The sequence below is a fragment of the Phyllopteryx taeniolatus genome, chromosome 8, assembly GCF_024500385.1.
Source record: "Phyllopteryx taeniolatus isolate TA_2022b chromosome 8, UOR_Ptae_1.2, whole genome shotgun sequence".
Classification (NCBI taxonomy): Eukaryota; Metazoa; Chordata; class Actinopteri; order Syngnathiformes; family Syngnathidae; genus Phyllopteryx; species Phyllopteryx taeniolatus.
In genome coordinates this window covers 16,127,109-16,153,834 of record NC_084509.1, presented here as the reverse complement: position 1 = coordinate 16,153,834, position 26,726 = coordinate 16,127,109, and the positions used below count along the sequence as shown (strand labels likewise).

Below are 26,726 nucleotides of genomic sequence, written 5' to 3'. Positions count from 1 at the left end.
CAAGCTTGATGACGCCTATATGTTTTATGACAGTCAACTGGGAGCCACCAGCAAGGCCTGAGTTAGAACAGCCAATGGCGCCACCAAGAGGAGAAAAGATGAACATCATAATTACCTCATGACCCTGACTAAACGAGAGACACCATTAAAAACTAAACACTTAGTACATAGTTATATTAGGAAACTTCAGACACCATTAAAACCTAAATCATACTGCATGACCTAATCAACGATACTAAGATACAATAACAAAAGATGCTGAGACACGATTATAAATCAAAGTTTGAATAACATGAATGTCTAACTTTCTTATGACACTATTAAAAACCCATGCCAGATTAGGTAATTGTGAATTGAGCCATTCGGGACTAAGGGGTGGACTCAAAAACAAGATGAGTGAGTCCTAGAGATAGTGTATTTAAGGCGTTGTGCACATTTTGCTAGTTAAGTTTTTTTTTTTTTATCATCTTGGCAATTGCTCGGTTTGTTCAAAGCCTTGAATAAGCATCCTGTGATTTATTTTTGTCCTCTTCCCCATCTGGCCATTCAAGTCTGCATTTGCTTCCTGAAAACTTTCAGAATTTAGGCCATGGCCAGTCCACCTTCTGGTGGAGAGAATTGTCCAGGCCGTTGAATGGGCTGAGGCCCCACATGTGGCCCCACCAAGGGGCAACCTGTGATCCGAGGCGACAAATCAAGACACATAAATGGAGTGATGGAACTGCAGTGTTAAATGAAAAAGTTAGGTTTTGGCCAGCAGGGAGATGTGTGTGCACATAAAACCTCGAGAACTGGATTTCTTGGTACACCAGTTAAAACTCATTCACTGCCATGGACGGCTGTTGAATTCAAATAGTGAATTCAACGGAAAGCAAGATATTTTAACCACACTGCGTCTGTTATTATATATATATATATATACCCACATATATGTCTATATAAATGGTGATTTATTATATAATTTCTTAATTTATTATAATTAAATCAATTATAAATAAAGCAATTTAAAAATGAGAATGACATGACAATGTCGTTGGTATGGAATAAACGCTCAAACAGCTTTAAAGCCGTTTGAACATTTATCCCATATCCAGCAAGCATATATAGCATATTCAGGTGGCAACAGTAGGCCAAACATGGCACTACTAGTGGAAAATGTTTTACTAGTGGGAGACTTCTTCTCCTAGTGCACTGAATTGTCTTTCTAGGGAGGACAACAAATGTGTGAACACACACTTCCTGTTTGGCACATTGTACCAGGCGTGTCACCTAAGGAGGGTAAGGGGCTTTCACCCACACCAAAGTGCCTTTTTGGGTGCGGGGGAGGAAGCTCGTAACTGAGTAAAGCAGGAAGGACCAATGTCGTTTGGCCTTCCTACTTCAGCTATGTGAGTGAGTGTGTGACTGTGTGTGAGAGTATGTAAGTGTAGATCCAGCAGAGCGCTGGGTACATGTTTACTCAGTAATCTCCGGCTCAACCTGTCTGATCGGTGTGTGCTGGCTCTGCAGGTATGAACACATGCTCAGCGAGCACCTGAGGACGAGGAGGCACGAGGAAGACTGCGAGAACATGTTGGGATCACTATTTGGGAATGACTGAAAAGGCCCACAAAGATTACTTAAAGGAGATTCTTCTGGTGCTCTTCCGTCAACCAATGGCTCTGAGATGCTAATGTTGCACTACAGGCTCTGGGATGTCCACGACGCTGCTGTGCTCCTCTGCTTCACGTTGTACATGTGTCACCTAGGTAAGCACTCAACTCTAATTACTGGGACAGAGATGTTCAAACTTCTTCCACTGAGGGACGCATGAGGAAAAATGGAAGGAGGTGTCCACCATGTGTTTATGAAACATGCTAAAACCAATTCAACGAGATATATGAATGCGCACCAGTTGAACATTTTCAAAGAAAAGAAACAAATCTAAATCTTAAATAAATAAAAATCAAAATCTTAGCTTTGTGTTATCAGGGACACCCGGGACAGAGGAAAAAGTTATTATAGTTTTAGTGTGATATATAGTTAAAAAAAACAAACAAAAAAAAACAAAACAGGATTATGTAAGATTCAAAATTATTTAAATATATTTTTTTATTAAAGTGGGATATCTTGTAACATCCAAATTAATTTTAAAAAAACTGTGACAAAAAAAGTTACATAAAAGATAAATGTTGTAATGTTAACATTTATTCAAAATTTGATCTTGAAAATATGCAACATTCTTTCTGCAAAATATTGGCCTTTTTCCAAAATAAATACACAATTTTATTCTCATAAAGTTAGAACTTCAGTCAGGAAAATATAGTTTGTTTTTGTAAAATAATGTTTTCCCTCCAAATATATTAATTTTATCTCATAAAATTGCAACTTTCTTCTTAAAAATATATTACTTTTTTTCACGCAAATGTAAGACTTTATACATTAAGATTACAATTTTAGTCTTGAAAATAGATTACTTTTGTCTGGAAAACAAACAACTCTTCTCAATAATAAATGGCACTAATGATTTTTCTGCAAACTGTAAAGCTTTTTTATTAAAAAGTAAAAAATAAGAAATAAGACAATCGTTAGTGGCACACTCGCCTGACTTTGGTGCAGGCAGCGTGGGTTCAGTTCCCACTCAGTGACGGTGTGAATGTGAGTGCGAATGGTTGTCTGTGTCTACATGTGCCCTCCAACTGACTGGCGACCAGTTCAGAGTGGCGTCCGCCTTTCGCCTGAAGTCATCTTGGATAGGCTCCAGCGCCCCGCGACCCTATCCATGATAAGCGGTTTTGAAAATTGATGGATGGATGGAAGACTATCGTTCCTTGATGACATCATTTCATGGAGACGCCTACTAAAGATGACGTAATAGACGTGTCACAAATGAACCGTCTGCATGGCTAAATTATTACTATCACCACAAATGTCCACTTTATATATTAAAGGTCCTGTATTTTGACTATTTAGACCTCCATAGAGTGACTCTCTAACATTGACTTAGTAGAAAAGTGTCAAGCACATTTAAAAAAAACACCGTGGTTTTGTCATGCGAGTGTCCAGAAAAGGCCTCTCTGACAGCTACTTCTGTTTGACCCAGTTTTGTGTCCCCCTTTCCTCTGATTGGTTGCCTCCAAGTAGAAGACCCACTTGTGAAAGCACACGTGTTTATCTTGACAGCGCTGGCTTGGGAGTGGAGAGGTAGGCGGAGATTTTCTCTAGTGACGTAGATAAGCTTGAGAAATTCAAATGACCTGATTTCAGGCCTCTCCGCAGACCAACGTCTGGAACTCCAGAATGCGTTGACAATTTAAATTCACATTTCACATGTTTACTGAGCCACCATAGAGGAAATATTACATCCCAAATACTAGAAAAATTTGGTTTGGCAAAATGTGTCCCTTTTAAATGGGACTACATTAAAGTCAAATACTGTATAATGAACACAGTTACGCTGTACAACTTTGCAGGTATAGAGACGATCATGATTGGCAAATCCCAAACCCGTCCTGTCCTCCAAATGCATTTCACGAAATAACAGCCTAATTACTACACAGTCCTTAGAAATATGTGGTTGGTTAGGCATATCGTAAACCACAAGCCAGTGTAATTAAATCATTTTAATATTAAATACTGCCCCAAGTATAACAGACACTCAGCAAAATATGTACAACTTGTATATTCAAACTACAATAATGAAAACAGAACATTAACTATTTAATTAATTTGAAGTTCTGCTCTGTTCATGATCCAACTGGGGCACACCCATTTTAAACATCACCAGGGACTTGAGATGCACCCTTAGAGTACCCCCACTACCCCGGAGTACCCCCACGCAGACACGGGGGCCGATCTATCTATCTATCTATCTATCTATCTATCTATCTATCTATCTATCTATCTATCTATCTATCTATCTATCTATCTATCTATCTATCTATCTAAGCTAGCTAGCTAGCTAGCTAGCTCTTGCTAGTTAGCTCTAACTAGCTAACCCGCTCAAACATCCGAATTCTTTTAAATATTTGAAAATGTTTAAGTAACTCAGTAATTACAGTACTTACCCTGGTTACTAATTAAGCTTTATGAAGGAGTAATTCAGTTACTAATTCAATTACTTTTTGGGAAAGTAATTAGTTACTATAACTAATTACTTTTTTAAAAGTAAATTGCCCAACACGGGTCTTAACATTGTGACAGATCATTTTTAAAACTGTGCAGGGAACTAGGTAACAACATGTGGTCGGCCTTCGCACTTTAATTCATCTAAGAGACGATTTACTCGCTTTGGTGCTGCTGTTTTTGTCAGCAATAGTTCAAATTGCCTCCTTAATATTCATGTGTGAATGATAGCATCTCTAGACTGAAATCATTATTTACAATCTGTTTTTTTCCCCAAGTGAGGAAAAAGGCAGGCTGGCAGCACAGTGACCTAGTGATTAGCATGTATGCCTCAATCGCAGTCCTGGGGTTCAGAGTTGAAATCTGGGTTCCGGCCTTCCTGTGTGGAGTTTGCTTGTTCTCCTTGTCCTGCATTCCAAAGACATGCATGTGATAGTGTAACAGTATAGCGCTAATCTTAAAAAACATATACAGGTAAGGTGTGTATTTTTTATTTTTTTTAAAGTTGTTATCATTAGCTGACTCAGCATTTCTTGTTAGTCATTTCACAACATTAGCAAAGCTATAGGAACACGTTGCTTTGATAGCATAAAAGTCGAGCCAACGCGAGCCAGCTCCTAAACAACAACGTGCGACATGTCACATGATTTATTTTCGTCTTCTCAGTCCAAAGACTATGTTAGTTCATAGAAGAAGGAAACTATTTTGTGTCGTCAAAACTAGTATTATATGAGTATATAATTAACAGTAAAAAAAAAACGTTTTTTTTTTTTTTTACTCAAGTACCTTTCAAAGTCTGTACTTAAGTACAGGAGTTGAATGCAGTCTTTTTTTTTTTTTTTTTACACGAGTATCTGTACTTCTCAGTACATAGTTTGACTACTTTTGTCACCTGTGCACTAAGATTACGTTTGTATCTGCGTCACAAAGGCTGTTTAATCGATGAGCAATGGCGCACCTCGCACCTTCCCCCCCCCCACAGTCTTTGCATTCTCAGGTGAAAATTCTTTCACCATGCCTCACTGAGCAAAGAGCAGAACCAGAAGGCCCACTAAAAAGCCTTTGGACTCCCTTGATGAGGGGTGGGGGTTGCCCAACAACACGTAGCTGAGCCCCTCAGCCTGTTGGGCAGGTTTTATACTGTCTGCTAGCAGCCTGTCATTTGAAATAGCACATTGTTGTTGAGTACCAATTTTGTCCTGGCTCAAATTGAGACACAGGTGGGACCATTCTGATCATTCACAGGGTCAAACAAACATTGTTTTTGCGTGTGAAATACAGTATTTATGTGGGTCCCACTCCCCCTTAGAGACTGCAATGAATGCCGATTGGACAACATTAATTACATGACGCTATCAATATTAGTTTAAACATTCATACTTCAGAAATGTAGGAAAATACCATCAAAAAGGTGAAGAAAACAAAACAAAAAGAGCACACAAAACGCACCAAAATCCAAATATTGGGTGAGGCAGGTGAGAGACTAGTTGCCCGGATGTGATTGAACCAGTGTCTTAAATCGAGATTTGAACATTTCTTCAGAGATAGCTGCTCTAATTGCCGCGGGTAAGGCATTCCAGAGTACTGAAGCCTGACCAAAAAGGACTGTCATCAACTTCAACTTTGTAAATGTGGCCCTGTTAAATGGTATTTGAACATTTTAAACCCATTTCATTGAGACATTTCACAAACATTTAAGCCTCCTATTTTTCAATTAGTAAAATGTCCTCATTCACTCTTTGCAGTCCAGTGCAATGTTTTACCTAAAAAGTAAAAACATATATCAAAGCAACTTTTTACTTTCTTGGAACTTTGCGTAAAATGTTTTTATGTGGTCCATTCTTTTTTGATTTTTTTTCTTTTTGTATTACTGACTTATGGCTAGTATCAGTATCTAGCCTGTAGTTTGTGGATGGCTGCGTGGGGCCACAATGCACCCAGAATATATTACAAAGCATGCGTTCCTGCAAAGATAAAGGAAAGGTTTCCATAATTTCAGAGCTTTTAGAGCCAAGCTGCCCCCAAATTCTCGAACTTTTACATGCAGTAAAAACCCTAAGTTCTAATGGGCTTTCTCTATCTCTTTCCAAGCCGGGGCCATCTCTATCCAATCATCCCAGCAAGGCCTCACCCGGTCTGTGCAGGAGGACGTGTTCTTCTCCGTGGCCGTGGCCTGCAATGGCACCCCTACCATCCAGTGGACCTTCATGTCCAGCTCGGTGAGCCGCGACGTCGGCACCTGGCGCCCTGGCGCCTTCACCAACATCACGGCGGACTACAGCAGCCGCGTGGAAGCGCACGACAACGGCTCCATGGGCCTGTCGGATCTGCGCCTGCAGGATGCAGGTTATTACATGGTGACGATCACTGACGAGATGGGTAGCAGCAAGGATGTAGGATTTGTCCTCAAAGTCAACGGTGAGTCAAATAAGATCTATTATTATACATTTGTTTTGTATGATTTTAAACAAAGCTTTGGAAAGCTTTTTGAGCATTTATTTAATATCCTTGATACAGAGCTGTCATATGTTGCAAACGTCCGTATTTTGTTACGCTGGCTCGTTACGGCTGTAACACCGATTGTTCTGGATATTGAGGGGGGGGGGGGGGGGGGGGTATCCAGTGTGATGAAAATTTTCTAAATGAATATTTCAGGCTAAGCAGAGATTAGACAAACAGAAACCGCATTGTACGGTGGAACCTCCATAAAACAGACCCCAATATAACGGATATCGGATAAAACGGACTCTCGGGACTGAACAATATATCCAAAAATAGTTTCCATTTGTCACTTAAAATGCAGTTGACAAAGTCTGTTAGTTCCAGAATAGCCACTGTTGTATATTGGCGCTGTGGCGCAATTCAGGCACAGACTGGGACTGACATATTTCCAGGTCACAGATATACAACATGACTAAATCCACTTCCAAAAGACGTGGCTTCATGTTGGGCATGTTGAATGTGGGGCATTGATGTGGTGGCCACGTCGTGATGGTTATATCTACTGTCTATCGTGCGTAAAGCGCAGCGCAGAGAGCGAGCGAGAGAGAGAGAGAGAGAGAGAGAGAGAGAGAGAGAGAGAGAGAGAGAGAGAGAGAGAGACATGGCGGCAGTGTTAACTCGGAGGAATACGAAATACTAGTGTCTGGAGTTTGGAACATGCTTTTTTTGGTACTGTAAATTTTTTTGTCAAGCCGTTCACCTTTGGCAACAGATTTGGAACTAGGAAGCACACTAATTCCTCGTAGCTCATAAAAGGGACTCGCCGAAGATGAGTACTGTACGTCAACAATGTCACCATGACAAAGCACAAGTGTGTGGTAAGTTAAGATAAAATGTTTGTTTCAAACATTTTCAAGCTTTTTTAATATGTATTTACAATAACTTTGTACTAGGGCTGCACGATAATGGCCAAAATAATAAATGTGATTATTCTGATCAATATTGTAAATATTATTCCTTGTTGTCTATGGAGAGGAAAATGCTTCATGTGCATAAAATAAAAAATATCACGCCGATTGTTTTGATATTTTCAGAGTTTTAAGTAGGGATAATTCGAGATGTCCATATAAATTTTGGTGAGGATCGGTCGCTGTTTTTGGACATTAAGTGGCGTAAAGCTTTTGGCTGGGAGGCCCTCGTCCGTTGACTGACGTTATGACAGCCAGCAGTGCCCGTCAAAGTCCTTGTCTGTCATACAATGCCTCAATTCACCCTACAGAAACGCCTTTGTCATCCATAAGAACTCTTTTCAAACATCTTTGAGGCATTTGTGATGCCATCAATAAAAAATTTAGCTGACTATACACATTTATATATGCAGAAATTAATTTGCAAGCGCTTACCCTGTGGGATGACATGGCTGTCTTCTTTCCCCAAGGAGGCATTTCAACGATCGATTTTTAAAACAAAATGTCAATTAAAATGTTTCACGATTTTCACTTGTTATTGTCTAATAAAAACATACAGACTTTCATTATAGGCAAAAAAATGACACTGTAGAATACATAGAAGTTCAATGATGTCCAAAATGTGGATGGGCCAAAATTAATGATTTAATCAGAAAACGAGCCTAAAATTACTGCTGATTCCTCTTTGGGGTGATTTGTTTTTTCCTGCAGACATAATTTTAAAGTCCAGAACTATGGAAGAAGTGCTAATGTTCACAGGATTAGCAAAATCCTTTAAATTGGTTATTTATCCATCCATCCATTTTCTGAGCCGCTTCTCCTCACGAGGGTCGCGGGCGTGCTGGAGCCTATCCCAGCTATCATCGGGCGGGGTACACCCTGAACTGGTTGCCAGCCAATCGCAGGGCACATCGAAACAAACAACCATTCGCACTCACATTCACACCTACGGGCAATTTAGAGTCTCCAATTCATGCATATTTTTGGGATGTGGGAGGAAACCGGAGTGCCCGGAGAAAACCCACGCAGGCACGGGGAGAACATGCAAACTCCACACAGGCGGGGCCGGGGATTGAACCCCGGTCCTCAGAACTGTGAGGCTGACGCTCTAACCAGTCGTGCCGCCAAAATTGGTTATCAACGATATGAAATAAATGCTTAAACAGCGTTCCGTATTGTCCTCCCCAGAGGTTTTGTATGAGGACCTGCAATACCTGTCGGTTTCGGCCTTGGCGCTGGCCTGCTTAGCGGGCCTCCTCATGCTGACCATGTGGCTCTTGGACAAAGCCTACAGGAAGATTGTGGCATGGAAGCGCAGGAAGCAGATGCCAGGTAAGAGTCCAATGTGCGGGTCGGGGGAACACAATCACTGCAACTCAACATGCTTTAGTCAGAAAAATTAATACTCACATAAAATGCAGATACAGTGGTGCCTTAAGATAGGAGTTTGTCGAATTTGTTCCGTGACCATGCTCGTAACTCAAAACTCTGCTATCTCAAATCATCCTTCTCCATTGAAATGAAAGGGAATGTCATTTATCTAAAAACAGCCCCATATTTATTTATTTTTTTAAATAAGAAAAATAGCACTCTATAATATTGTACTTGATTACAACATACAGTAGGGACATAATTAAATAGAATGTGAATAATTAAACAGTTAAGTTTTTTTGCTGCTATTCGACATTGTGCTACTTTTTCTGTGTGCGCCTTGGCCACAGTAATATTAGTAATTTTTCCACACAGGATAAAAGAATATAAGCCTGTGTGTATTATATTGTCTCTCTACATGTGTTGCTACACTTTTGTGAAGTGAGCTGTGTAGAGTTTACTGCCACCATACGTCACTCGTGTCTCAAAATTTTCTTCGCAAGTTAAAGCCAAAAATGGACGAATGACGGCTCGTATGTGGAAAAACTTGAAAATCCGGTCACTCGTATCTAAGGGAACCACTGCACGGGAAAAATCTATTTAAGTACAGTAACACAGTATTTGCACTTGGTTTATACTTGTTTACTCAGATTGCTCCTGTCACATTGTATTGTGTGTAAAGCCATAATAAGGTCTGTCTGACTGTGAATGTGGGTTATCTATTGTGTCGCACTGAGGGTGTGTTTTTGAGTACAAAGGTTGGCGAGAGTCTCAAGGGCCTGGGCTACTGACTAAAGACTCTCCCTGCTTTTTTTTCCTTTTGCAGAAAATGACGCAACGGAGCTACAGCCTCTTTGACACATTTGTCGGGACTACATTTTTACATGTCGCCGGAAGGACTGTTTTCCCCCCCCCCCTTCTTCACCTCAGTGGATGTGGTGTATAAGAACTAAGACTGAGGTGCTCACAGAGGATTTTTTTTATACATGGACATCACTGTAAAATATTGTATTTATTGCCAAAATATGAGATTATTTGGAGTAACTGCCACTAGGTCGATTGTGTCCTCCCTCTTAACACACAAGCACGCGCACAACATTGGTCATGTGACATAACAGAGGAAGTCCAACAGAACAGGATTCTCAAACTTTTTAGGTCCAAGTACCCCTTACTGAGGAGAAATCTTTCCAAGGAATCCCTCATAATCGTAACGACAAGTAAACATACATGTAAATATTGTATCTAAAAATCTAAATGTTGTAGGAATAAAAAAGTAGCCTATTTTTGATAAAAAAAAGTTATGAAAAGATGTTTTTTTTAGAAAGATAATTCATCCATCCATTTTCTGTACCGCTTATCTTCACTAGGGTCGTGGGTAGAAAGTTTATTTTGAAGAATACATTTACATTTTCTTCAAGAAAAAAAGGCATAAGCTTTAGGAGAAAGATGAATTTATGAGAATAAAGTCAGATTTCTTCCAAAATAAAGTTGCAATACAGTGGACTCTGCCATTTTGCGAGGGATAGGGACTGGGACCGGTAGCAAATAGCGAAAATCCTCAAATAATCAAGACTCTTTATAATTGCCATGAAAGAAATAACTTTTTCTTTTCTGCAAAAAAACCAACAAAAAAAAACCACTCAAATAAACAGGGAGTTTTGCAAATAACGGGGTATGAGTTCACCCCCCCAAAAAAATCTACGAATAGATGAATCCGTGAATGCTGAACCGCAAATATGCAGGGATCCACTGTATTATGATATTAAAGTAAGGGAAGAAAGTCATATTTTAACTTCAGACGCTAAACTGAAATGCTGTGGAATTAACTGAAATGTTAAAATGTAGAGTGTGAGACTTGGAATGGTTTGAGTCAGCTGAAAAATGTGGAAGGAGGTGGCAAATATGTACATCTTAATTTGGGATTTTTTGTGAAAAATAGGAATTCTGGGAATAGGAATAGTTCCCAAGATGTCCCAAATGAGCTGAATATTTTAAGTTGGAAACATTTGAATCGGTGAACAAATGAGGAAGGAGAAGCCAATTATGTTAAATAGCTATTCAATTTGGGAATTTTATTGTGAAAATGTGCTATTTGGGAATGTGGAAAATAGTTCCCGAGATGTTCTGAACGAACGGAACGGTTTGAATTTGGAACGGGAAAGATGACACAAATGTTTCATTCACATTTTTTTTTTGTGTGGTGAAAATGTGGAATCTAGGAAAAGTGGAAATTTTTGGAATGTGAAAATGCACGTCCTGAAGTTGAGAAATATATCAGGAGAAGTGTGTCTAAAAAAGTGGGGAGAATCATAATAAAAAAAGTTACATTTTTTTGGTCTAGAATAGACCCCCCCCTCATCTTTTATTCTGGAAAAGGGGCCTTCATTCTAAAAAGAAGAAAAACACATTCATCCATCCATCCACTTTCTACCGCTTATCCGAGGTCGGGTCACGGGGGCAGTAGCTTTAGCAGGGACGCCCAGACTTCCCTCTCCCCAGCCACTTCACATTCTTGATAAATACACCTTTATTTTCTACAACAAAAGGACTGGATTCTCATAAAATACCTGTATTTTCTAGAAAAATAGAACTATTCTAGACAAATAAATATTTGCTCAAGATAGGGCTGTATTGTTGATAAATACACCTTCATTTTCAAAAGAAAGACTGTATTCTTGAAAAATGCAAGTTTTATTTTGTAAAATAGGACTATATTCTAAGAAAATACCTTTATTTTCTAGACAAAATAGGACTACATTTCTAAAATATACCTTCTCAAAAGAAATAACTGACAAAATACGCCTTTTGTTCTAAAGTAAAAAACCCTGACTTTGTTCATGCAGGGGTGTTTATGTGACGATACGTCACAATCATTTTAGAGCTTTGAAGTTTACAGAAGGGAAGGAGGAAAAATTAATTGGTTTTGGTATGCACTTTTTACACATAATTTAATCACATTTACTGCAAATGAGAGCCAAGATACAGCTCATGGATCCACGGAGACCTTAGGTTTGAGAAGCACTGCGAATAAAAGGCCACAGGAGGCGGAATACCAGCAGACTTTGCTCTTTATTTTCTCTCATAGACAAAAGTGTACATACATGAGCCAACGAGTAAGCAGGCAACCATCACCTATTGCTTGTCCATCCAGGGAGGATTGTGTTTAAGGGCAAGGGCTAAGAGCGGCCATGAGGAGCTCCATTTTGTAGACAAAGTTGCGTCCCTCCATCTTGTTCCAGTGGACCTCCTTGTACGGACCCCTCAGGTGGCTCCACTTGGCGTCCTGGATGACCTCGCTCTTGGGCAGCTCCTTGGTCTGACTACGGGGGAATTGGACCAAAACCCTGCACCCGCTTTCGGGACCGTTACGCACTGGGGAGACAAAAGAGAACACAAGAACATCGTTTCAGAATCGGCTGTATTCGCAAAGTACTAAACCCCAATTCCAGTGAAGTTGAGATGTTGTGTAAACAGAATACAATGACGGTCGGTCGGCTTTCTTATTATTATGCGACACGTAAATGAGCTTTGCTCTGATTGGATCGCTTATCTTCCTCAATTTAAATATGGAAAACAGCTAGGCTCTGCGTCCATATCACAGCTTGGGATAAGAATTGATAAGATTTTTCCGATTCCATTTTCGATACTGCTTAACAATTCAATTCTTTATCGATTCTCAAATTTGTAGTTTGGGAGTGAAAAAAACATCCAGGGGACTTTAAATAGATTAAAATGAATAAATAATAAATGGACCAAATAAAATACAAAAATAAAAAAAAATCGCTCACTGGATACAATATCCAGGCTTCTCACAATCATAAAAACGTTATAATTGAAGAAAAACAATGTGCGGGTTGTGCATGCAAGTTCCTGCATTGTAAACGCATCCTGAACGCACCCTGTGTATCTTGCAGCAAGCTTGTAACACTACTAACACACGCTAGTAACACGCAGCGACAGGTAATATAACAATACTCTCAGGCATATTCTTCCTAATCTCTAAAAAACAGGTTTTTTAAACTTCTATCGCGACTTCTTCTTCTACTCTTTTTTTAGCTCACAGAAACTCCATGCATGCGTCGCACCACACTGCGCGATGGGGTCGAACCCAACTGGACCGTCGCATAAAAATATGGATGCCCTGAACAGCGAGCCTGTATTGACAGTATATTGTACTTTATCACATTTCTGAAACCATAAAAAGCTACATTAATTGTTAAAAAAGAGGCTGGTTGCTAAAGAGAGTGGATGCAGATGAGGATAAAAGCGTCAGTGTGGATATTTTAAAGGAGTCGCGCTGACTCCATTCATTTGAACGTACTCAGGCAGGTACGTACCATTCGTGTACATTTTTGTCACATGAATATAGTTAAGTATTATGTGAAACAATATTTGATGATTTATATACGCCAATTATTTGGGTTTGGGCGGACGTGGTGGCCGATCGGTGTCTCGCTTGCGTAAAAACCTGGAAATGTATTTCATGTTGCGTGATGTAAACTGCGACGTTGATTCAAATTTTGAATCACGGCAAAAACAGCGGCCTCATGGGAAAAGTTGCCAAACTACGCACACTGTGCGACAGTTCAGTCGGGTTCGGGGACGTGGATGGAAATAAAAAGAGAGGGGGCTATTTTGAAGTTTATGCTCGTCATCCGCTCCCATTCATTTCAATTAAACCTGCTGACATGATCATCGCTGGTGACAATGAATGCAAGCTTCGCGATCTCATCCACCACTGTTACATAATAAATTATGAATATAGTTGTAAAATGCAACATATGTATACTTTTCAGAATCAGAATCCTCTTTATTTGCCAAGTAGGTCAAAAAAACACAACACTTTTGAGACATAAAGACATAAAAAAAAAAACCAGTTACTGAGCAATAAAAGGTTGCCATTAATCTGGTAATGCTGGTATGATTTTTATTGTTATTTTTTTGACAATTGTGCAAAAAAAAATTGTGCGTTTGAAACAGGATGGTACTTCGCACAGTTCCAGAGATCTATTGAAGATCTGGATGAAGACTGGAGCGAGCTGGTCCGCACACTTTATGGCTGGCAGCGGCTGAGACTCGCTCGCTTAAAAAACGCAAATGCCGTGTTGCCGTTCAGGTGAGTTGAGTGGGTGGGTACTTAAATATTAATAGACAAAACTATGTCATTATGTCAGCAATTTCAAATCCACCCGTTTTGCAGCCTTATGACATTTATTGACATTTGCATTCAATCAAATTGGATAGATGTGAAACTTAAACCATGTCACAGGACTCTTTTTGATATTATGCATAAAACAGTAGAAAGAAATCGATTCTGATGGAAGGAGACCTTTAATGATCAAATTGATAATTTTTTTTTTGTGCAAATGTTCACTCATTTTGAATTGGAATGAATTCAGCATGTTCCAAAAAAATATGGGTCACCCTGTTACATCACCTTTCCTTTTAACAACACTCATTAAGCGTTTGGAAACTGAGGACACTAATTGTTGAAGCTTACTAGGTGGAATTCCTTCCCATTCGTGATGTACTTCTGTTGCTCAACAGTCTGGGGTCTCAGTTGTGGTATTTTTGTGCTTCATAATGGAGCATACCGGTACATTTTCAATAGGAGACATGTTTGGACTCGCACTCTTTTCCTGTGAAGCCAAGCTATTGTAACACATGCAAAATGTGGTTTGGCATTGTTTTGCTGAAATTTGCAGGGACGTCCCTGAAAAAGACATTGCTTGGATGGAAGCATATGTTGCTCCAAAACTCGTATGTACCTTCATAGATGTGGAAGTTACCCACTAACACATCCCCATATATCATCACAGATGTTGGATTTGCACTGATAACAATCCAGATGGTCCTTTTCCCCTTTGGCCCACAGGGCATGACGTCCATGATTTCCAAAAACAATTTGAAATGTGAACTCGTCAGCATGGCAATGTACAGTACCTACTACTGTGTATTGCGAAAAAGGGGCATTACTAAACGGGCACCACTGGAAGCAGTCGCGTCTCACCTGAGATGACGTACTCTCCGTTGGGGGAGGCCACGGTGACGGCGGAGGCGTTCCCAATGCTCTCCACTGGGCCGAGGCCGACGTGGTTGCTGAAGCTTAGCACGTGCCAGCCCATCACTTTGGCCAGCTGCTGCACGGCATGCACCTGGTGCTGGGACATCTGCAATGAGGACGAGGGGGTGTCAAAAATGCCAGAACGGGACAAGTCAGAGCAGGGGTGTTTGATTAGGTTGTCTTTTGAGTAATTTAGCAAAACACAATGGCTAACCTGCTAGCTAGCGATAGAGTATACAATCCATTTCAGTAGTCAAAGGAGCATGTCTATGCCCATGATTCCGAGCAGCAGAAATGTAATTTAATTAGCCAGACCCTCAATCATCATGTTAACTATGTATGAATTTCCACCACGTCTATTTTTAAATCAGTGCACCTGTTGAAATGTAAATTACGGCCAGTGTGCCGTCTCCCTTCCAAGTAATTTACCTCAGGTAACATCTTTTCGACTGACACGACACACATTGCAACTATGGCAATAAAGCAGAAGGCTCAAATCTTCATTCAAGCCATTTACCCTGTTTTCTCAATCGCTCTGCTTTGGGAAAATGACATTAAGAGTTTATTTATTAGCAGTGCCATCAGAGCCATTGCTACCCAGAGGTACAAAATTTAACCAAACTGAATTAAACTCAATATTTAACCCAGCGTTGCTAGCATAAAAACATGGCTGCGAACAGAAAAAAGCTAAAAGCAGAGTCAGTGTTGACAAGTATTCAATGCCTTTATGTGTTGTAATTGTTATGAAAGTGTATTTTAAATAATATTGAAATATTATTTTTTAAAAAACATGTTCTTGACCATAGCAAAAGTTTCACTGAAATATAAATATTTTTTAGAGTAACAAATTGTCATTATGGACATTTTGACATCCAACTGCATGTTTCAGTCTGCACTCTAGTCACACATTTCAGTTAAATGTATCCTTTAACATAAGGTCTTTCAGTTATGTGGTGTCTCAGTCAGAACACTGGGGGCGCTACGTAAAAGGAGTACATACAGTAGATAAGAGACAAAGAAGAACAAGTCTGGTGGATATACAATAGGAATATGGATGCCATGTTATCTCTACAACATGTAGTAAAAAGATATGCAAAGCCGCTTCTTGATGATTTTTAAAAGTTATAAAATAAAACTGTGACAGTGACAATTGAAGTGATACCTTAACACGCCATCAGTTACGTCTTTTTACTCAAGGGGCAGCGCGTCGCCAGCCCGGCTTTCTCTGCCGCAGCTTCAGCTTGGCAGCGAAGCGCAGGCAATAGGGTTCGACAACATCGATGCTTGCCGCGGTAAACTGCAGAGTTCATCATCCATTTTGCAGAGCATAATTTGCAGTCTGGTAACAAAGTGTTGTTATCCGTGTTTACCTTAAAGTACCTCCACATGTCTGACATGGATCCTACCAAGAAGGTATATATCAGGCTGGTAAAGTGGTATTGGTGTTGTAGTATCGCAGCATTTTTTGAGTCCGAATACGAGTGAAGACTCAGCACAGATACTGTTATTGATATTGATGCATCTCTTTTAGTATGTTTGTTTTGTTGGAGCGCCGGGGCTATTGTCAGAGAATCAGGACAATCAGAAAGGATCCTTCCGGAAATAGTGAAAAAAACCCGCAACTGCCGCCTAACTAGAAATATTTAGAATTTCCTATATTAATAGTTTAATATGTAAATACACCAACAAATATTACACATTACACATTCCAACTTAATTTCAAACTCATGTTTCATTACCCTTAAAAATAAATGGCTTACAGATCCAGCAAAGACTCTCAATAACTTCCACTAACAACACAGGCTAAACTTAGCTCAATGACATACAAAGCTTGTCTCTCAGTGAAGAGGTATCACTTCAACATACTTCTTTGACACCAATTACTGTACTACTTTTTCTATTTAGACTGGGCCTTCGCAGCATGTTGTGGCATCAGAAAGTGCAACCTATGCAACCTTGGTTGCACTTTTCCGTGCAACCTAAAAAACTCGAATAGGTACATTTGTGAAGAGTGAGTCACGACTACGCAGGGGATTACAGGGTGAATTTTTACAAAATTTAAAACAACCGCAAATCTCTATTTGACAACCACTCATTTAGAGTTTGGAGGTAAAATCAGCCATACCTGTGAGAGGAGGAAGTCCTGAAGCTCTTGCTCCTGATGTGACAGAGTGACGACACGTCCGTCTCGGTGCACCACTCGGATCTGCTCCACACCAATGTTGAGCTGCAGTTGGATTGACCTGAACAATACACACACACACAATAAATCTAGTCGTAGGTTCATTTGAGCAATGTTTCCCAACCTTTATTGAGCCAAGCCACATATTTTACATTGCAAAAAAAACTCACGGCACACCACCAAACAGTTGAGAACCACTGCATTAGAGGGTCTTTTGTGTCATCCTTCCACCACTTACTTGCAGATTTGCTCGTAGCTCTGAGAGGTGATCAACACTTTGACGCTGGACTCGTACACGTCATTAATGTTGGACCAGTGAGCTTGGATTTGGGGGTCTTCAATGCGGCTAGCCAGGCTGTCGATGGTGCGCGCGGTCCTGGCAATGACAAGTTGTTTATTCAGCATCACAGGTCCAGAATTGCATTGAAATGCTTGTTCTCAAACTGGGGTATCCGAGCGGTAGCTTAGGGATCCGCAAAATAATTTGCAATAAATTATTACATATTATGATTTTAAGAAGAAAAAAAAAAAAAATCCGTATTTGGACATTGGCTTCTGCCCGACAGTGACAATATGGGGTCCGGCCTGCCAATAAAAGGAAACCAATTATGGTACTCCTCCCTACCTTTGCTTTTGGCCATTAAAATGTATAATTGGAATGTACCATCTCATACTTCTGATATCCCTGCATGAATAAAGTAATTTTTTTAACAAAGGGCATATCGTTACAGCAATAAAGTCATTTTTTTATTTTTAGAAGTTTTTTTTTTTTTTTTTTTTAGGAATATATTCCTCTATTTTAACTCATTCACTGCCAGTCCTTCACGTTAACATGGTATTTGAATTCAACAGCCGTCAGTTAATAAAGAACAAGGGCATTTTCAGAATAAAAGGCGTAGTAATATACCAAGTTGTATTTTTGAAATTCACTTGTTAAAATAGGACTTTCTTCCCTTTTTAAATTTGACTTTATTATCATAAAAATACAACTTTATCCTTATAAGATTAAAACTATTCTTGTAAGATTATACATTTTCTCTAAAAACATTTTCAGGCAGCTGGAATGAAGGCAACTTAAGACCTCTCATTCACTAAACAAACACTCGGAAAGTGTAAATGAGTATATAGAAACATTATGGAAAATTGACTTTTTAATGGCTTGTATACAAATAGTTGGATCTGGACTATGTAAATCTTTTATCTGTCTATTTCTGAAAACGTGTCTGTGACCAAGCCCTTCGGCACTTCTGCCCCACTGTAATGTCACAATTTGGCTAATTAACAAAATATTGTGTGTGCGCTGAGGGGGTCGTCAGTGCGTTTTTGTACTGTACTGTCCCACTATTCTGAACTTTGGGCCAATAGAAAAATAATATACCGAGACATCTCTGCGGGAGGCTTTCACACTCCCTTTCAAAGCTCAGCCTGAAATACACCTCGAAGAACTCTTCCTGGAACTAGAAAGCTCACGAATGAGTTTAACTCAGATGCTGCCGTGGAATTAGTATGGGATATTTCAAGTGCATTTTTTAAAATGTATTTATTTTTATTTTTTTTTATATTTTATTGCTGCTGAAAAGTTAGGGTTTTGTTTTCCAACAAGGGTTGCCGCCGCCGTCGTCGTTGCGCTTGATGCGGGGGCCTTTCACACTGAGCAAGTGCAGCAACCCGTCTTACCGGCTACGTAGGAAGATGTGCTTGGCCTGTTTGATGATCTTCTCCAGGAGACCCTCTCGCTGCTGCAAGCCGCTTATCTCTGCCTTGTCATAGGCCAGTGGTCCGGCCAGACGCAGGCGCTTGTGGCCAAAGGGGGCGGTGGCGGGATGCGGCATCATGATGGAACTCAACTGCTGCTTGTGGAACTGCGACACAGAAAAAGAACACCAGTGAGCCTATTTAAAGCAGTAGTTCACAAATCTTTTGAGACCAAGGACCCCTCATAATCTTAACCCCAATCAAATTTACCGCATGTACCCCTAAATGCCATCATCGCGAGCTGGAAGTGCTCCATGCATGCATGCAGGACAGTCAGATTTATATGATCATAAATCCTAAGTACAGTATAAGCAATTCATGGGGGAGAGGGGCTATCACGACTAAATGACCCCCTCCACCTAAATGTTGTGCATTTGCCTATAATTTAAACCAAAAATATACTACAATGATCCACTAAAGAGTTAAATATGATCTCAAATCTTAGATTATGCTTCAAAATAAACTGACTGATTTGATTTCGAAAAAAATACACCAGAGGTGCACACACACCAATGCAGCATCCTAACGTCTGAATGTCAAAAGATGAAATTGATGACATACCGTTTGTGTAAAGTGCTAGTGACCACATGTTTGCCCATGTGTGGTGTCGTGTCATTTAGTGCTAGTTTGTTATTTAAGATAGTATACTTGCTGCTATTGATGAGCCTCCTCTGAAGAAGTTTAAAAAAAAAAAAAATTTAAGTTTAGTGAATACTTCAGAATACTTCCTTGACACCACTACTATAATTCCATTTCGACAGGGCTCCTGCTACATTTTGTGAAATCTAAAGGTATTTCACAAAGAGCACAAAACCCCTGAATAGGAGCGCTTTTCAGCAAATAGCTGGGCAGAGGTTCTACAGAAACAAACGTGAATAGGTGAACTTGTGAACATTGAACCAAAAATATGTAGGGATTACTCTACTGAACCTAATCCACAATGCTTTTTTTAAAGTGTGTTTGGTTTTCAGAGGCAGTCCAACCTCTCGCATCATCTGATGCAGGTTATGTTCCAATACATAAAGATGGTCATCTGGTTTGGGTTTCTCTGGAGATGCCCGGGGGTTCTTCTTCTCTGCCGTCGAGTGGCACAACGAGATGGACAGTTGTAGTCCTGCACAGGCGCAAACAGGATCAATCAGTCAGCGGTACAAGGTGTAGAAAAATGCCAAATGCATGTTGTCACAGGTATCCGAGGACCTGGGAAGGGCTGTGAGATGATGTGATTCTTCACGACAATGTGAGGGATTTGGGACTTGATTTGGACCGCTTCCCTAGACAGCTGCGCAAAGATCTCCTTGCAAAGCAGAACATTCTGAGCCGCCTCCAGCTTTACGTGCCACGGCTGAGAACCTGGCAATGCAACATTACTGTGATGGTGAGCAGAAAAAACAAGAACGGGGGTAGCTTGATAGATTGCCTATGTTTTACGCACAGATCCTAACCTCCTTTGGTTTTCGTTTGTTTCCTGAACAAATTAACTGTTCCGAGATCACCGATGTCTGGAGCTTGCTTCTGGATGGAAACCTGCAGACATTCCCAGTGGTAATTAGATAAGCCACAATGAGTTTTTGGCATAGTTTCAGTACTTTAATGTTTAAGACCATCAAACAAATGTAAATAGACAACTATAACCCAACTTAAAATGCTGTTTTTAAATGGAGATTTCATTCATTAAGGAAAAAAAACCTATTCAAAGTTACCTGGCCCTGTGTGAAAAAGTAATTGCCTCCTAAACCAAATACCTGCTTGGGCCATCCTCACTAATACAGCCACGAGTCTTTTTGGGAATTTTGCGACAAGTTTTTCACACCTGAATTTGGGGATCCTCTGCCATTCCTCCTTGCAGATCCTCTCCAGTTCTGTCAGACTGGATGGTGAAAGTTGGTGGACAGCCATTTTCAGGTCTCTCCAGAGATGCTCAATTGGGTTTAAGTCAGGGCTCTGTATGGGCCATTCAAAAACAGTCACCGAGTTGTTTTGAAGCCACTCCTTCGTTATTTTAGGTGTGTGTTTAGGGCCATTGTCTTGTTGGAAGGTGAATCAACATCATAGTCTTTGCTCTGACATGCACTGTGAGCTGTAAGGTCTTATACAGACAGGTGTGTGGCTTTCCCAATCAAGTCCAATCAGTATAATCAAACACAGCTGGACTCCAATGAAGGTGTAGAACCATCTCAAGGATGATCAGAAGAAATGGACAGCACCCGAGTTAAATCTATGAATGTCACAGCAAAGGGTCTGTATACTTACGGCTGAGTAGGATTCAGGTTATTTTTTAATAGATCTGCAAATATGTCAACAATTTCGTGTTTTTCTGTCAATATGGGGTGCTGTGTATACATTAGTGAGGAAAAAAATGAACAAATGATTTTAGCAAATGGCTGCAATATAACAAAGAGTGAGAAATTTAAGGGGGTCCAAATACTTTCTGTACCCGCTGTATTTTGGCCCACTCTTCCTTGCAGAATTGTTTGAATTCAGCAAAAATGGAGGGTTTTCAAGCATGAATGGTCTTTTTAAGATCATGCTACTGCATTCAATTGGATTAAAGTCAAGACTTTGACTAAGCCACTCCAAAACCTTCATTTTGGTTTCTTAAGCTGGTGTGTTTTGGTTTATTATCTTGCTGCAGAACCCAAGTGCGCTTCAGCTTGAGATCACAAACTGATGACATAACATTTTCATTCAGGATTTTCTGCTAAGAAACAGATTTCATCGTTCCATCAATCACAGCAAGTTGTCCAGGTCCTGAAGGAGAAGCAGCCCAAGACCATCACACTACCACCACCATGTTTGACTGTTGGTATGATGATCTTTTACTGAAATGCTGTGCTACATTTACACCAGATGAATGAGACACACACCTTCCCAAAAACCCTACTTTCATCTCATCAGTCCATATAATATTCTCTCGAAAGTCTTAGGAATCATTTAGATGTTTTTTTTGCAAAAGTAAGACAAGGCTTTGTTCTTTTTGGTCAGCAGTGGTTTTCGCCTTGGAACTCTGCCACGGTTGCCATTTTTGCCCGGTCTCTTCCTCATTGTTGTGTCATGAACACTGACCTTAACTGAGACGAGGGAGGCCTGTAGTTCTTTAGATGTTCCCTTGGGTTCCTTTGTGGCCTCCTGGATGAGTCACTACTGTTCTCTTGGGGTAATCTTTGGTGGCCAGCCACTCCTGGCAAGGTCCACCACTGTGCCATGTATTCTCCATGTCAGGATAATGGCTCTCCCTATGGTTCGCCGGAATCCTAAAGCTTTAGAAATGGCTTTTGTAACCCTTTCCAGACTGATAGATGTCAATTACTTTATTTCTCAACTGTTCCGGAATTTCTTTCAATCGTCTCATTTGTTGCAGCTTTTTTCGATCTTTTGTCCGACTTGATTTTGTTGGGACAGATTCTGTTTAAGTGATTGCTTGATTGAACAGGTCTGGAGGTAATCAGGCTGGGGTGTGATCAGTGAAAATTAACCAAAAATTGTGATTATCCACAATTAATTCATGATTTAACAAGGGGATAATTACTTTCTCACAGAGGGCCAGGTAACTTTGTATAGTTTTTTTTCCCTTAATAAATGAAATCACCATTTAAAAACAAAATTTTAAGTTCAATTGGGTTATATTTGTCTGATATCTACATTTGTCTGATGATCTTAAACATGAAAATGAGGGAATTATGCAAAAATATAAGCATTTGAGAAGGGGCCAATACTTTTTCACAGCACTGTACATGTGGTGAAGACTCTCCTAATTTCAACTAACAACCGAGGCTCAATTTATCTCCTCCTCATCTTAGTGGAGATGTATCACTTCAACTACTACTTCCTGGAGACTATAGCCGCAACTAAAAAATATTTTTAGAATTGAGTATTCTACCGAATATCCCATCGACTAATCGGGCAAAAATAGATTTTGATCTATTTTATATTAGAGTTCTCTTGTGACCGGTCTACAGTTTGCACTGCACCCCCAGAAGGTCTGCATTTGCCTTAGTAAAGTCCATTTAGCTTTTAGATTAGATTTTGATCTGCATGGGGTGCAGGTATCAATTTTGTCCACTTGGGGTTGTTATCCCCACCTACTATCAGTGATTTTGAGTAGGTATAGCTTTAAAACGCACAGCCTAGCCTGGTGAGTGACGTGGGCATCAGCGAATGAAAGTTGAGTTGGCTGGTGCGAGCTCAGGATAGCGGCTGGCTGTTAACTGCTGCAGTAATGTTCGTCCGTGTGGAAAAAATGATCCCTGCAAAGCTTCGAGGCAGAGGTTTTGCTTTGGATTTTTTGTAATCTAATTATTCAAGTTATTCAACTAATCGTTGCACCCCGACTTGAGACCAAATCCTATTAATACAGGGTTTTGTTATAATTTTGTGGAATCGAGAGCTTTACATAGAGCATAAAAATGAGGACAGCTAAGTTTTTCCACATATAACAGAGGACAGGTTACCCCATTAAAAGTAATTAGTTGAATTTGCAAATAGTGAACCATGAATTGTTTGGGAGATTATTGCATAGAAGTGTTGTCATGGAGAAAGCATGTCTCTCCTCTACCTTGATATAGGCAGATCCCTCTAAATCACTGGGAATCTGCACATCAAGGGGACAGTAGTCCTCTGGGATCTTTTTGTCCAGATTGATGTCTGTGTTCTTGATCACCTCGAATGAGCCGTGATGAGGAAAGAGGGAGCCTGTGTGGAGAATAACATGATACAGCTTGTACAGACTTGGCTGACAACATGGCCGCACGTACTATGCACAGGTTTTCATAACCTGCACTCCGGTAGCTGAGGTCTCCGAGGATCTTGTCACCAACTTTGCGCAGCTTCCACTGTGAGCGCAGTCGCAGCAGCTCGGAGTTGAAGTCTCGCTGCCTCCGGTTCTCCAGGTTCTCTGCGACAGACTTGTTGAGCTTCTCAGCACCCTTCAGGAGAAGCTGCGCTGCAGTGGCCAGCGATTTCTTTTTGCTCATCAGCTGGAACACCTGAGGGGTCTGGACCAAAGCAATACAACATGGAAATGAAATTTCAAGACATGGAAATTAACCTCAAATGCATTTTTTAAAGAAATAGTATAGACTGCAGTGCTGTGAGAAAGTATTGCTGCTAACTCATTTTTGATTTTTCAAATTCATCACACTTCAAATCATCAAGCTAATTTTAGTACAAATAGTGGTGCCTTTGGATACAAGTTTAATTCATTCCGTGAACATGTTCATAACTCAAAGCATGCGTATCTCAAGCCATCTTTCCCCATTGAGATGAATGGAAAAGCAATTAATCCATTCCAGCCTCCCCCAAAAAAATTGTTTTTTTTAATAAGGAAAATAGCACTCTATAACATTGTACTTTATAGAAACATACAGTTATGGCAATTACATAGAATGTAAAGAAACAGTTTTTGCCACATTTTTTACTTCATAAATGGCCATTGTGCTGCTCCTTCTCATGTGTCCGCCTTGGCCACCTGGGGGCAGTATAATACAGACACACGGATATGTACATGTACATGGTCACTCCTCAGTAAACTGCAGTAATATTGGTCTTTTTTCATATTGTTTGTTTGCATTAAGCTAAATGGACTTTACTAAGGTAAATGCAGACCTTTGGGGGTGCAGTGCAAACTGTAGACCGGTCACAAGCACAGATAAATGGTGAGGGTTGTACGGATTAGAGACAGTGGCACTGACGAGACAACAGGAAGCAGAGCTGGAGATGGCAGAAATGAAGATGATGAGGTTCTCTCTAGGAGTGAGCAGGTTGGATAGGATTAGAAATGAGCTCATCAGAGGGACAGCCAAGGTTGGATGTTTTGGAGACCAAGTTAGAGAAAGCAGACTTTGATAGTTTGGACACGATCAGAGGAGAAATAGTGAGTATATAGGTAGAAGGATGATGAGGATGGAGCTGCAGAGGCAAAAGAGCTAGGGGAAGACCAAAGAGAAGGTTGATGGATGTAGTGGGGGAAGACATGAGGGCAGTTGGCGTTAGAGAGGAGGATGCAGGAGATAGGCTTACATGGAAAAGGATGAAACGCTGTGGCGACCCCTAACTGGAAAAGCCGAAAGGAAAAGAAGAAGACTTGACTAAAGGCCTCTTTATACTCACGCGGATAAACAACACAAACCTCTCTGGCACTATGTGGAAAAAGTCAGTCGGCAAAATGGACATGTATTCCCCTGTGTCAATACCACAAAATGCATCACTAATAAGTCAGTCTGGAGAGCATTTTTTTCAATTCACCTTGCTCATGGACGAATCTTGAGACACTGGGTCTAGTGCCATGTACTTTTTCTCCTTCACCACGCAGAGCACATCATAGAGGACACACATTTCCGTCAGGGAACTGCGCAAGTTGTTCCGCACAGAGTCCCAAGGCCAAAGGGACGGTTGAAACTTCACTGTGCCTGTGTAAAAGGAAACGGTACACACACACACAAATAAAAATAAAAATAAAAATAAAAAAATCTCTCCCTGAGCATATAACACACATTTTTCCTCATGATACCTTCTTCTTCTTCCTGCTCCTGCTTGCACCACTCGCGATCCCGGGATTCTCCTTCGGCTCCCTCCTCTTCAGAGTCGGATCCCTGGCTGAAGTCTATCCGTTGCGCCAACTTGGCCAAGTTCTGGGACATGGACAGGGGCGGCACGTACGTCTCGGTTCCATCTAAGGCGACTTCTTGCACCTGCTTCTCACAGGAAGACTCGATGCTGACCCTCACGCCCGGACCGCTGGCCATGATGACAAGGCTGACGGGTGGACTGCAAGAGAAAGAAAGATATAAGACACGAGAACCTTTATTAGTCCCACAACAGCATTGTATGGCTAGTGCAATGTGAAAATATGCAGTACTTGAAAAATCTGTCTACGTTGGTGTTCTTTCTCTTGAAGCTTACCCCTCTTCAGGGGTCACCACAGTGAATCATCATTTTCCATCTTGCCCTGTCCTCTGCATCTTCTGCTTTAACTGTGGAGTCTGTGGTTTCCCACTGACAAGCTCATTCCTGACCATCCTCATCCCTCTCAGCATCTTCAACTCTACCACCTCCAGCTCTGTCTCCTGGTCATTGTTACCGACTCTAAACCATACGCCATGTCTGATTTCGCTACCGTCCCAAAACCTTAGCTTTCACCTTCGCTGATCCTATTCTATCACAGAAGATTCTCGACACTTTCCTCCACAGGGTCAATTTGAATAAATTAGGTTTTCTGGTTTAATCTGTAACTACAGTAATTCTACCTCCATCGACATTTTTAAAAATGCAATCATGCTCGCTACTATAATTTATTCGTGATTTAATAATTAAAGTGTGATTCCGTACTATCAATGGTGAAAATATATAAGTACTGCAGGTCCAATTTTTGCTGTGCTTGGCTATCTAAACAGCCTAGAGTTAGCTCCATGCTAATTAATGTTAGTTGGAGCACCAAACCGCGAACGGAATATCTAAACCTCATAACATATTTGAATAATATATCTCACCTCTCTTTTAACCGACTGCTTCAAATGTAATGGTTATTCCTTTCACTTGTGGTATTATTGCCACGGTGATGGGTTCATTCCTCGCTTAATGGCTATACACTCTTCTTCGTTTTCTGAATAAAGGGTGCCAACTCTCATCCGGGGAAATAGCGCCACTTGAGGTGAAACGTGCCATTGTAGTTGCCAAAGTTAAAATACTAACGACATATATCCAATTTTTAATATATTCCTGATCAAAGTGGAGATAATTTTATTCAAAAGTGTCAATAAACGTAAATAATAATATCAAGAGAATACATTTAAATGATACAACTAATGTCCCAAAGATACGCGCGAACACGGCGGGACGTTTA

At 40.4% G+C, this 26,726-nt stretch overlaps 2 protein-coding genes across 3 annotated transcripts; one reads left to right on the top strand and one right to left on the bottom strand.

Moving 5' to 3' along the window:
* Window positions 1-1,254: 1,254 nt before the first annotated feature.
* On the top strand, window positions 1,255-11,228 carry LOC133482732 (V-set and transmembrane domain-containing protein 5). Of its 2 annotated transcripts, XM_061783177.1 has the most exons (5): window positions 1,255-1,388; window positions 1,510-1,748; window positions 6,196-6,522; window positions 8,703-8,846; window positions 9,712-11,228. In XM_061783177.1, the coding sequence occupies exons 2-5, from the start codon at window positions 1,667-1,669 to the stop codon at window positions 9,741-9,743; spliced, it is 585 nt and encodes a 194-aa protein (XP_061639161.1). In that variant the 5' UTR covers window positions 1,255-1,388; window positions 1,510-1,666; the 3' UTR covers window positions 9,744-11,228. The 2 variants fall into 2 exon arrangements, with proteins under 2 accessions (XP_061639161.1, XP_061639160.1); XM_061783176.1 differs by lacking the exon at window positions 1,255-1,388 and having other exon boundaries at window positions 1,415-1,748.
* A 707-nt stretch (window positions 11,229-11,935) lies between these two features.
* Window positions 11,936-26,531, bottom strand: med17 (mediator complex subunit 17). Its single transcript, XM_061783175.1, has 13 exons — window positions 26,374-26,531; window positions 25,395-25,651; window positions 25,130-25,293; window positions 23,661-23,880; window positions 23,442-23,578; window positions 20,332-20,413; window positions 20,087-20,239; window positions 19,870-20,000; window positions 18,809-18,993; window positions 17,370-17,507; window positions 17,075-17,192; window positions 14,896-15,055; window positions 11,936-12,257 (listed from the first exon to the last, which is right to left on the bottom strand). The coding sequence occupies exons 2-13, from the start codon at window positions 25,627-25,629 to the stop codon at window positions 12,049-12,051; spliced, it is 1,932 nt and encodes a 643-aa protein (XP_061639159.1). The 5' UTR covers window positions 25,630-25,651; window positions 26,374-26,531; the 3' UTR covers window positions 11,936-12,048.
* Between the last annotated feature and the right edge of the window lie 195 nt (window positions 26,532-26,726).

Coding starts and splice junctions, on each gene's coding strand:
- med17 (XM_061783175.1), bottom strand. CDS start 25,629: ATGGCCAGCGGTCCGGGCGTGAGGGTCAGCATCGAGTCTTCCTGTGAG. Junction 23,881..25,129: donor AAGATTCGTCCATGAGCAAG/GTGAATTGAAAA, acceptor GCTTTGGTCCAG/ACCCCTCAGGTGTTCCAGCT. Junction 17,508..18,808: donor CACATCTTCCTACGTAGCCG/GTAAGACGGGTT, acceptor TGTCATTGCCAG/GACCGCGCGCACCATCGACA.
- LOC133482732 (XM_061783177.1), top strand. CDS start 1,667: ATGCTAATGTTGCACTACAGGCTCTGGGATGTCCACGACGCTGCTGTG. Junction 6,523..8,702: donor ATTTGTCCTCAAAGTCAACG/GTGAGTCAAATA, acceptor TGTCCTCCCCAG/AGGTTTTGTATGAGGACCTG. Junction 8,847..9,711: donor GCGCAGGAAGCAGATGCCAG/GTAAGAGTCCAA, acceptor TTCCTTTTGCAG/AAAATGACGCAACGGAGCTA.